General features: G+C 50.4%; 2 protein-coding genes across 9 annotated transcripts in view; both read right to left on the bottom strand.

Annotated features, from left to right (window-relative positions):
- GOT1L1 (glutamic-oxaloacetic transaminase 1-like 1) overlaps positions 1 to 708 on the bottom strand; it is a 14,816-nt gene extending 14,108 nt beyond the window's left edge. Inside the window, exon 1 of the mRNA XM_019514319.1 lies at positions 421 to 708. Coding sequence (XP_019369864.1) covers positions 421 to 708 — 288 coding nt within the window. The remainder of the gene's footprint in view (positions 1 to 420) is intronic.
- Positions 709 to 1,175: 467 nt separating this feature from the next.
- Positions 1,176 to 11,990, bottom strand: part of LOC109295553 (nucleoplasmin ATPase-like) — a 17,493-nt gene continuing 6,678 nt past the window's right edge. The window contains exons 3-8 of one of the 8 annotated variants that reach the window (XM_019514469.1): positions 7,912 to 11,337; positions 5,975 to 6,079; positions 3,868 to 3,989; positions 3,386 to 3,505; positions 2,925 to 3,018; positions 1,176 to 1,720 (exon numbers count right to left, since the gene is read on the bottom strand). In XM_019514469.1, the coding sequence (XP_019370014.1) occupies positions 1,317 to 1,720; positions 2,925 to 3,018; positions 3,386 to 3,505; positions 3,868 to 3,989; positions 5,975 to 6,041 (807 nt within the window). In that variant the 5' untranslated portion in view covers positions 6,042 to 6,079; positions 7,912 to 11,337 and the 3' untranslated portion in view covers positions 1,176 to 1,316. The other 7 variants (XM_019514475.1, XM_019514471.1, XM_019514472.1 and 4 more) reach the window with 7 other exon arrangements.

Here is an 11,990-nt window from a genome sequence, read left to right as displayed (position 1 = left end):
AGGTGCTGCCAATATAAAGAGGTCCCTCAGACATCTGAGGATTTCCAAGGCCAAATCCTCTGCTTTCTAGTCCTGCCCACTTCTCTGGAGCTGATGAGTCCTGCATTGTAAATACAAACACCAGTCCTAACCCTGTGCTTTGGGAGGGAGGGGAACACATGCATGTGTTGTGCTAGTGGGGTCGTGCTTGGATTATTGCTCCAGGAGTGCAGAGCTGCAAAGCGCACATGGATGGGGGTGATGTCCTGAGTTACAACAGCCCCTGGCTTGCCTGCAGTTGGGCTAGGGGCTTTGTACTGAACGCACCCTGCCATCCTTTCTGCAGGGCTCAGCCCTAATTGCCAAGTGGCATCAGCGATAGAGCAGCGGAGATCTGAAGAACGCTTTCAGAGGAGCACTGACAGGCTGCAGGATCCGTACCCTGTTCTCAAGGATTGCCTGGCTCTCCCGACTGATCGCCAGCTCTGTGGCTGCCCGGGTGAACTCAGGGAGCCCACACACAGGGAGGCACTCATAGTCTCGCGTGGGGTCCCCGGCCACCAGCTGCAGGGCGCGCAGCACTGTAGGGCAAACCCAAGCTTCACCTGTATCTGTCCGACAGCCTGAAAAGAGAGAGGGTAGGCCCAGCCCCACGGTGGTCCGGGAGCATGCTGCTGCCACCTTCCAGCCCCAGCAGAGCAAACACCCCCGCTGCAGGGGGTGCTGCATCCTGACTCCCGCCCCAGCCCTTCTTCCATGTCCTTGCCCGGAGCTGCTGCAAGTTTTGCCCCAGGCACTTCTTACAGTTTTCAACCCTTTTCCTTAGTTGCACATGGCCTGAATACTGTTGGGTGGAAGGCACTGGGGACAGGTGCCCTTTGCTTTGCCCCTAGGCTGATGCTCTAGCCCCCCTTCTGCAAAGGACCCATTTGCAAGGAGCATTTTCCTTCCAGTGCCTGCAGCTCTGCCATTCAGCACCGACAGCCTCCTGCACCCCCAGCTTAACAGCACTGCCCTTGCCCCCTAACCCCACTTCCAGTTCACTCCCTGGAAGGTGCCTCCTGTCCTCTGTGCTGCCCCGTCCATGACAGCCCTGGGGTCACAGTCCTACGTATTGTCTTGTGCCCCCCTACCCTGCGCCAAAGCAGCACTCGACCCTCAACAGGGATCGAGCGGAGTCCCTACCCCGGCCGTCCAGATACACCTTGTCGGGAGAGGGGTCCTCCATGTAGGCATAGAGGAGCTTGTGGGCTTCCCTGGTGAGCGGGACATCGAGGAAGAGGGACAGAGCAGCCATGCCCCGGCCAGGTGAGAGCAGGCAGGACAGGCTTTGCTCGTCACGTCTCCAGCCCCGTGGGCACCCAGTCCAGCGCTGCAACTGCCGCTGGGCCCACGCTGGGCACTGGAACGCCGGTTGTCCCGGCAGCAGCTGCCCCGGGAACAGCCGGACGAGCTGGCTGGGTGGGGGTCTGCAGGCACCGTGTGCCAGAGCCCCACGCAAATGGGAAGGCTTGCCAGGCAAGCGGGTCGAGCACAGCCAGGTAGCTCGGCAGGAGATACCCAGCCAGGGAATGAGGGAGGTCACTGGTGATAAATGAAGAGGCTGCAGGGAGGGGGGACGACACACAGCGGCGTTTAATCATCTCGGAGCAGCACAGCGCAACTTCCGAACTGCCCAGGAACAGTCTCGCCGGCCGCGGACCCTGTCGCTGAGGGCTAGACAGATTCAGCAGGATGCCGCCTGAAGGGAAAACAAGGAGCATTTAGCCTGACCTGGCTCTGGATCATGGCACAGAAGGCAGCTCCAGGCTGGGAAAGGACAAGGATGCCAAGTCTCCAGCTGCATCACCCTTTGCCAATGGTGCAGAGGCCACTGGAGGAGGTCCCACCCCATAGTCCAGCTTTATCCAGACCAATGGAGCCATACTGCCTATGGCGGGGGCAGACTCCCTAAGATGCTGTATTTTAAAGACCTGGGTTACAGAATGGGTCGAGCGCACAGTGTACCTCCCATGGATCAGGCCCTTTGGAAACTAAAGTCATTTGTCTTAGTACCTCCTTCAGAGCTGGACTTCAAAACACACCAGCCAGGACACATGAGGGACACGAGTCCAGCAGAGAGTGCAAGCCAGGGAGGCTAGTGGGACAGGCACCAAGCGTGACCAATGATCTCCTGTGTGCACTGAGCGCTTCCCACTAACAAAACCAACACCCTAGCACAAGACAAGACAGCTAACGCTAAAATTAATTACCCCCTCTTCTTCCACTACACTCTTCTCCTTCTCCTCCATCTCTGCTTCTGTCTCTTCTTCCTCTTTCTCCAGTCCCTCACAAGTTGCATCATATTCTTCATAATCTTTCACTGGAAAGACATGAGAATTGCAAAGTGACAGTCAATAGGAGCTACTGCTCATGGACACCGAGTAGCTGGCAGGGGCTTTGCACGGGTAAGTCAGTATCACCAGGATGTTGGCAAGATGCAGAGGGTTACCAATGGTGCACGCAGGAGATACTGCAAGGGGGAAAGGAGGGGTGTTGACTGAGATGCATGCAGTGCAGGGAACACCACCCACATTCCCAAAGACATGTACAAAGGATCGTGCACCAGGAAAACATCCTCTTCCTCATGGCTGGTGGGGTTGCAACTTGGCTGCAACCAGGCCTGGAGCAGATGACCCCTCTAACCTAGGAATGCAGCAGCAAAGGAAAGGGGAGGAAGAGATGAAGATCTGCATAGACCACTGCACCTCCATAGCATCCTCTAGGTTCATATTGCCAACTCAGCAGCCATGGGCAGAGACAGAGGGACTTGCTTAAAGCCACACAGCAAATCAGTATCAGAGAGGTTCTGGCTCCTAGTTGTGCGATTAACCCCTTGGGAACACACCCACCGCTGGCGCAGTGTTGTCACAGCAGCCCATGGCAAGGATCAGAGTCTTACTCACAAATGACATGTTGTCCGTGGAGATAGACTGGCCCCGTTCCAGATTTTAACACAAAATCCACAGGAGGGGTAAATTCAAAGCCGTCCAGAGTGGCCTGAAACAAGGCAGGGATGCTACGTGGAGCCACTGGGAGCAAAACAACATTCTGGTAACACACCCCAGGGAAAGAAGTTGCTTCAAGAACAACTCGGCACGCAGGCAAGCTACAGCAAAGGCAGCAGGGACGTATGACTGCATCACCGGCTGTCTGCACCGCCCCCCTGGCAGGCTGCATTTGGCAGTGACCTGTGTGCCATGCACTGGGCAATAGGCTGCTATCCAGACAATGGGGACGCAGCTCCCCTGCTGGTCCCAGGGGCACCCAAGCATGTTGTAGTTGCCTCCTTCCAGCTGCCCAGTGGGCAGGGATGGTGGTGAAGGAGGCTGGGTTAACTTAATCTCTGTATGCCACTCTGCGTTACCATGGGGAGAACGGAGAGCTTCAGCGATGCGATGGGCATCGGTGTGTTGTCACCATAGGTGTTTTTTGCCGCTACAGCCACCACGTTAAGCTCGTCCTTGGCCTCTGCCCCGAGACAGATCTGTGGAACAAGCACGTCACCAGCACCAGGCTGTGCTGGCAAAGGACCGCTCTCATGCAGCGAGCCAGTGCCCCGGAGAAGAGCCAGGCCCCTGCTACCAACAGCCAGCTTGCAAAGGGCTGCCCTGGTGCTTCCACACATCGGGGAAATTCTCTTCTGCCAAACCAGTCTATACCCATGCAGCGTCTGATGCAGACCCCGAGCACTGGTAGGCAATACCAAGGCAGGGTGAGGATCCCAGAGCAGCAGTGCTGTGGGGGGGTTTCTGTGTGGGCAGTGGGAAGAACAAATCCTGCCTCTGGTCAGAGCCTAGACATGCCCATACCCATCAGCGGGGCTCCCCAGAAAACCCTGCATCTTACTGTTTTCAGTGAGACCAGGTGCTCCAAGAAGTCATCCTCTTCCTTCACGATATATTTCCTGGTGCTGGCATTCAGTTCGCAGCCTAGAGAAACACAGCTGAGCACGTGGGGATGTTCTTTCCCTAAGCAAACCCATGCCACGTATAGAGGAAAGCCTTGTGCAAAGCCAGTTTTTTTGCAAGTTTGTGTATTGGGAACACTTAAACTTCTCATTCCCACAGGCAGCTCTAGCCCAAAGACAGCTTGATACAAAAAACTGCCAAGCTAAAGCTTGATACCACACTTAGTTGAATACAAGACAAGGGTTTTTCTCCCATCAGCAGGGGTGGGAAAGCCCCTCATCTTACACACACTTACAAGGAAACCTCATTAAATACACTAGCTATCATCAAACTGCTGCCAAAACGCAACATGTGCTCAGTAATGGAAACCAACTATGTAGTTGATTAAATGCACCCAGCACTAACTTGACTATAAAACACAGGACCCACATTGGGCAAACATGCTGATAACAACCTACCACAAGATGATTTTTTTTTAATTTCACATTTCAAGCCAAATTAGTCAAATCGGTTCCAAATCCTATCAAGTGAGCAGAGTTCAGTTGTTCAAGTCTGTGTGGCGCTACCACTGGCAAGCATCCTACCTCCCAGACTCTTACCACAAAAATAAACTCATGCACTGTCAAGCAAGACTAGGGACATCTGAACCCCAAGGCCTCCAGCCCCAAGGCTTGCATGTTGGATGCCTGCCTGGATTTGGGGAGTATCTAAAACGCCCAGACTGATCGGTCTGGGAGGAGGATACTTACCCAGCGGCAGAGCTGCACAGGCTTGACAACTGAGCTCTGCTCAGTCAAATTTTGGAGCTTCATTATTGTGCTTTGCCCGACTGAATTTGTAACAGATTTGGCCATGAACAAGATATATAGATACAGATGGATATCCAAGCGCTACTTTAAAGTATGCATATGAAGTACCTGTGCTAAAAACTTGTAACAGTTCTGTAAAAAGGTAATGTATGAATTCTGGATGAACCAAATATATGGGCATTATATGCAGATTACTATGGCTACAATTAATTTCAAGGTTATTGTTTTCAAATCTGCTTTATTTTCTCTGCTGTAGCAGTGGGAGGGAGACAAATTCAAGGCAAACCTCCAATAATTAGCTTCTCCACCTGGAAAAGTATAACACACTTATAAATTCCCCATAGATAAAATCTAATTACTGGGGGATGGGTCATCTTATAGTTGATATTATAAGGGTCATCTTATATTTGAGTAAAGAGCTGCTCAGAAAGTGGATTTTACAACCAATGAAAAGTTTCAAGACTTTGGGGATTTCCTATCCTTAATCAGGGAAAAGCCAAAATTTTGAAGCTTTCTGTGAAATGAAATTCTATAGGGAAAAAAAAAGTATGCTTTTTTACAATCAGAAGGCATTTTTCTGATAAATTTAAAAAAAACAACTAAACAAACATATGTTTCCATTCCAGCTACTTTCCTATTTCTGATATTTTAAAGCACATTCAATTCTGAAACCAAATAAAGCAGTGCTTTCCATCCTGAAAACACCGGCTTGTTAAAACAAGTGTCCCATGGTTTTCTCAAAACCATTTTTTAAAGAAAATAAACAGCCTTTTCCAAAAAACAGTTTGGCTTCATCCAAATGGCATTCTCCAACAAAAAAGTTTCTACCAGTGGCATTAACACAACTCGGTGGCTCTGTTGCTTTGCTTCCTTCATTTCATTGATCCTGAGCCAAAGAAAACATGGATAATTTAAGTCTGGATTTGAAGAGCTGGAGTGCGGCTGGAGGCACTGGCCTTATCTAGGAAGAAAGCTTCAAATACTACTACATAGCAGCTATGGGCAGAGCTGCCAAAGGGTCTGGAGCCAAGCTCACAGGGGGACTCATATGCCCGAGTTCAGCCCCACGTATGCACGGCCAGTGAGAGGTACTGGGCCAATATTGTATGCTGCTCAGGACCTTTCAAAAGGGAAAACTTTGCTAACTTCTGGCATCAGGATTGCACATGCTGCCCTCAAGGGAATAAAAGCCACTTTTCTCCCCCTTGCCAGCTGCCCATGACGAAGGATCCTTACCCCACAAGACAACCACAGGCTTTTCCTCATCAGACAGCAAGCTGGGAAACGGGAGAGGAGAAGTCATGGTGCTCTGTAGCGGCAACCTACAGGGACTTACAGCTCCTAGGGGAACAAGCACAGCAGAGGAAGCAATGCACACCTTGCTTCTTACCAAAGAACAGAAAAGTAAGTGAGCAATTTACTGATCCTCCTGGTTTTTTTCACCAAAATCATACAACCAGCAAGGAGCAGCGAGGAGACTCCTCCACGCTCAGCGTCACGTTCAAAGAGCAGTTTGCTCTCTGTAACACAGATGCAATCAGCGTAAGGTGTTATGCCTGCCCAGACAGCAGAGTAGTTTAATGTTATGTTGTTATAATGGGCAGGATATAGTTTACCAAGCCCCACACCACCGTCAGGGCAGGCGACACGCTCACTCTGCCTCAGCTTGAAAAGTTTTACAAACTTGAACGCAGGGAAAAAAACAACTGGAGAGTAAAGACAGGGAAGAGAACAGCTGCAGTGAGGAGGACTAAAGCTATGGCGAGGTGGTAATTTGGTTAATGTGGGAATCATGTGAACTGCCCAGAACCTACCAACATTTCTGAAGCCTGCAGGGCAGTAGCTAGCCCTGCTACTGTGCAGACATCGGCCAGGCAAGCTGCGCTGCTCCAGCTGGGAAGCGGCCCTGTGCAGCTTAGCAGCTCCAACAGCAAGCACTGGGGGAAAGCTAAAGAACAACCGAGCGTGGCACATAGAGACCCACGTGGCTTTCTTCCCCTTTCAATTAAACAAACAAACAATCAATGCAGAGGGCACCCTCCCACTCCTCACTCTTTCCCCCCCAATATGCCCACAATCAGGCTCTCCCACACTCTGGCAAGAGGCTTCGTCCTGTGCCAGTTACCAAGCAGAGGGGAGCAGTGCAAGCTCGAAGTACAGGTGCCAGGGACACCCACGCGCCGCATGGGCATCTGACTGGATGAGATGAACCATGCATCACTTACTAGTGTTCCCCTCTGCTGTGCACTCTCAGCACAGCAAGGGGTCTCAGGACTAGCAACCATATAGCCGGGACCAGAAATACAAAGGGCCACTTGAATCAGGCGTATTTTCTCTAACAACAGAGGGCCTGATCCTGCAAACACTTTTGCCCATGCTTAACCCCCTCCCTGGAAGCCAAATGACCTACTTACAGCATCAAGTTAAACACTGACACAGACATTTGCAGAGATAAAAGGGCCCAACCCAGAGAGCATTGGAGACCATTGCATTTTTTCCATTCCCTTCTTTGGGTTTGGGCTCAGGTCCTAATAGCAGCAGGTTCCAAGTGCACCGAGAACATCCCTGGTATAATAAACCAAGCTGACACACTGCAGGATAATTAATTTCACCTCTGTCCCTCAGGAGATTCCCCAGTCCTAATTCTTCCCTTGGGATGCCAGAAACTCACTGGAGTATGTTCAATCCTTGGGAAGTTGCCAAGAAGCATTGCTGCTGCTACAGACACAAGACCAGGGCCTCAGCTGGTGTTGACTGGGCTCTCACCACTGGCCCCAGCTCAGCTATGCTGTCTGCAAGTCGCACCCTTTTGAGAGCTGCTTTGTACTTTCCAAAGCTCATGAGAGTTTATTTGAACTTCAGGATAAGTTATTAGCAACTGCTTCTAGGGGAGCCCGTGGAGTAGCTTATAGACAAAACCCCGCAGAAATAGCAGCGACCATTAAAGCAACTAACAGAGAATCAGCCAGAGATTCGGCAGTTCCAGTATAAATACAATGGAAACATTTGCCCAGATTTTACTTTTGTTTGTTCGGGCATTTCAATCAGGCACGGCAACAAAAGCAAAGCCTGCTGAAAGAGAGACCCTGGGAACAACGCAACCCCTCAGCTCTCATACTGAAACCAAACCCCACTCTGCTTCCAAGTTAACAAGCTGCTGGTTTTGTACTCACACCCACCAGTCCCAACCAGTGAAATCCTTCCCCTACAACACAGAGTGGCACTAGCAGTCACTTTATGGACGGCTGAAAAGCTTTCCAGCTGCCAGCACTCAGTTTGGGAAATACAGCTCCATGGAAGGTAGCATCAGCAACTGGGGGAATGATAAAAGGCCAGTCAGGACCAGCTGCTGCCTCCCAAAGACCTGCCAGAAACAATGGGCTAAAGGGCCTCCTTGCTCCCTGTCTCTTAACCACAGGGAGGGAGAAAGCCACCTCCTATATTTCTTAATTTCTATTAACTGTGTATGACAAGGGGCCCTGCTCAATTGGTTTGTTGTTTTTCCCCCAACTGTGATCTCCTCCCCCTCTCCCCACCCACCAAACCTTTAAACTCAAAATTCAGCTCTCCCCAGTTTGGTTTCTCAAGGCTGTGGGGTTTTTGGCAGATTATTCTAAGGTACTTCTTTCCTCTGATCTCCGGGACAAAAAGAAGCCCTTTGACTTCCACATACAGCATTTCTTCTACCTATTCTGGGAATTTTCCTTGACATGGTACCCTAAGTGACCCTTTGTTTGTGGCGTTGCTGTGTGAAATTCATAATGCCTACTTTTCCTCCCTCCCTTCCCCATTCAGAGAGGCTTATGGCACCTGCACTAGGTGCAGAGCAGAAGTTTAATTATTTGCAAAAATCTTAAGTGATGGAAAATCATAGAGGGGGGTCCCCACTCAGCAGAGCCTCACGCATCATCAGGGCACTGCTGTCTGTGCTTGGGGTGAAAGTACTATGCTTTAGTGCAGAGCAGGGAATGCCTCAGGACTCTTGTACCAGCAACCTGCCAGCAGTCGCAGCCCCTTTTTTTATGCGTGTACCTAGAGCTTAAAATGCCTCCTGCCCTGACAGGGGTTGACTGCCCTAAAGGATTAATTCCAGCAGCCAACACTGATTCCTCTTTAATGCAGAGTGAACAGAGGTTTAGGACCTTCCTAACCATAAGAGCAGTAGGACAGCAGAAGGAGCTGCCAGGGGAGGTTGTGGAGTCTCCTTCCTTCGAGACTTTCAAGAAGAGGCTGGGTAAGCATTTTTCTGGCATGGTTTAGGATCAGCAAATCCTGCACTTCTGCAGGGCGCTGGACTTGACAACTCTCCAGCTCCTTTTCAACCTTGTGATTCTGTAATCTGCAAAGGTATAAGTGAGTCGGGTGCTTGATCCCCTTTGAAAGTCACCCTAAGTTCAGTGCTCAACTGCCTTTTCTCCTATCATCCTTTTAAGGCCCTACAGGTGGAACCTACTGCACCGGGCAATGATAGTCATCTTCTTTCTTCCCATCTGTTTAATCACCTATCAGGGAAGCTGCCTTAAGGGGCAGAAATACGGTCAATTCAGGGGAGTCAAACAACAGAAGCTGCATCATTCCTGAACCAGAGACTGCTCCAGAGCAAGCTTCAGGAAGAACCACCTTCAGATGTCCCGTTTGAAAGACGACATGACTACATACTTTAAGGTGTTTGTATTTTTTTTTTTCTTACAACAGTCAGGCATTTGGAAGGCTTATTTCACACTAGCAAAAAAAAAAAAAAAGTCAATGGCTCGAATATATTTACAACCAGAAACATCTCAGGGAAAGTCATCACAAGTAAGCTCGGCATATGCAGTCACTCACAAATACAAACACCTGTTGGTGCACAATGTGGCCTATTTACAGTGCTCCATGCTTACAGTGCCTGCCGAGCATCCCAGGGCTGGATTTTCACCTCTACCCCTCATCCCTCAGGCAGTGTCCAGGAGCTCTAAGTTAAGAGCTGGCACCCGCTTCGAGATGCAAGCTTCACATGGCTGGAGGAGCGCGCCACGCGAGCATCAGCTGCCCGCAGCCCCAAGGAGCTGTCCAGCCTGAGGTTTCAGCAGGTATTCACAGCGAGGTATATGGATGATATCGAGTCACGGAGATCTGCAGCCATCCTTTGCGGGTCCACCTGAAGAGCCAGCACCAGCTCCTGCTGAACCGGCTCCGAGTGACAGGTGCTCAGAGCCTCTGTAGATCCATTCCTTAGGGCCGTATTTTTACAGGTGGTTGAGTGCAGAGATGCAGGCAAGTGCCTGGGGGGAGCTTCTAAAACACCAAGTTGCCCATCTCCATTAGTGCCTCAGCAGGTTGGCAAACCCCACCAGGAACCTAAACCCCTTTGAAACCTAGCTTGGAGCATCTGCCTGCCTCAGCTCAGAAGAAAAGAGCAGCAACAGGTGCCCTCTGGTACAAGATGCTGAGCCCCTGGCACAATCCGGCCCCGAGTGTGCAAAACATGACACAGATGCCGTTTTATAACGGGCTTTTTTTCAGGTGGAATGGATATTCCTCAATGCCAGCTATTCTTGCTGCCTACGCAGGCAGTGATTTAGGCAATGAAATTAGAGTAAAGATCACAGAAAGGTCCCTTGCTTATTTGAGGCCTTTTATCCCTTCAGCTTGGGCTCCAGCAACAGGTCCAGCTGTATTCAGTGCACTCCCCCTCATCATCACCACCCAGGAGATAATCCCAGAGTCTCCCAAGTCCTGTGTAAAAACCCTGATGCTTTAAGGGCAGCAAATGCATGCTATGGAAATAGTAGCTCAGCAGCCTGGGCCCTGCCTGGCACTTTGTGTAACCATTTACACCTGTGCAGTCGGTTTTGGTAGCATTTTACAGGCACTTTGCGCAGGTGTACAGAATCAGCTTGTCCTGCAAACCCAGCACCAACGGTGCCACGGAGGTTAAGACTCCATCCCAGAGAGCAGAAACCTCTGGCCCCCACATCCAGGCTCCAGCTGCATACTGATGTCCCACTTCTGAGGTAGTAATTTCTCTTGCAATCCATACAGGAGACACTTTCAGACCTTCCCTTGCAGGCTCTTTGGAGAGCACGCATGCTGTTCACATCGATTTTGGTCAGTTCTTGATCAGACCAGTGTCCTGAGAAGTACTGGCATTCATCTCCCAGCCTTGGAGAGGGAGGTCTCTCTGATACCAAGTCCAGCTTCACATCATGAGAAGTTTTGGGGCTGTTTCCAGAATTGGATCCAAACCTCCATCGCCAGAGTATGACTAAACCGCCTGGGCTCAGCCCTCTTGGGCTCTGGTGTAATTCCAAGCAATCGGGCTGAAAAAAAAAAGAGCCCTAGTTGCAGCAAAGCACCATCTCTTTCTTATGCATCTGTCAGGTGCACTGGAAAGATGCCACCTGCATGCAATACATCTCTCTAAGGTACAGTTTCCTCTGCGTAATGTCTAACCCTGGGGAAACTGCCAAGAAATTAAGGTATCTGCCTTTCAAAATACCCAAGTCAACACCAAAAGTACAATGAATATCTGCCTATAGGTCTCGTTTCTCTTTTCAGGTGGACAGAGTTGCTACATGGACCAAGAGCAGTAGTCCTCCGTGGAAAGCTTGGCCACGTTCCTGAAACAATGGAGAAGAACAGACTGTCAATGCGAGAGGCACAAGAGTCATCTAGAATCACAATCGCTATAAAAAAATGTCAGCGTCTTGGGTCCCCATCACAAAAACGTGGTTAAACATGTATTTGGGGTAATTTGAAACCTGTGTTTAATCCCATTGGAGGCAAAAAGAAAAAAAAAAAAAGCACCCTGTGGGAGCAACTTACCTCAAGCTTCTTAATAACAGGCTGTGTAATACAGCAAATCAACAGGACTACTCACAGGCTTGGAGTTAAGACCGTGCCCAAGTGCTCTGCTGGATCAGGGACCGTGCCCCCCACGGGCAGACGGAGAGCAGGACCCCTCCAATGAGAGACGGCAGTTTGTAGCTGATGTTGCAATGCGATGGGCACCCAAACCCCAACAGGGTAACACCTCAGGGCAGAGGTTTCATTTTTCTAGGGCGAGCTCATGGGATCAGCCTCTTCCTGAGAGGGCCTCGGTACTTCCCAATTCAGATGAGCTTGAGAAACTGAGATTCTGGTGAAGTTTCTGAACCTCTGCTCCCAATCCAGGCCCAGGCCAGGAGGGCGAGGGGCAGTGCAAACAAACCGAAGCAGCCAAGTGACTGCAACGCTTAAGGAAAGCGTCTACTCCAGGTCAATTTGCAGACAA

The sequence above is a fragment of the Gavialis gangeticus genome, unplaced genomic scaffold (assembly GCF_001723915.1).
Source record: "Gavialis gangeticus isolate Ggan-Ray unplaced genomic scaffold, GavGan_comp1, whole genome shotgun sequence".
Taxonomy (NCBI): Eukaryota; Metazoa; Chordata; order Crocodylia; family Gavialidae; genus Gavialis; species Gavialis gangeticus.
The sequence above is the reverse complement of the archived record's forward strand: the minus strand, read 5'-3'. Positions and strand labels throughout refer to the sequence as shown.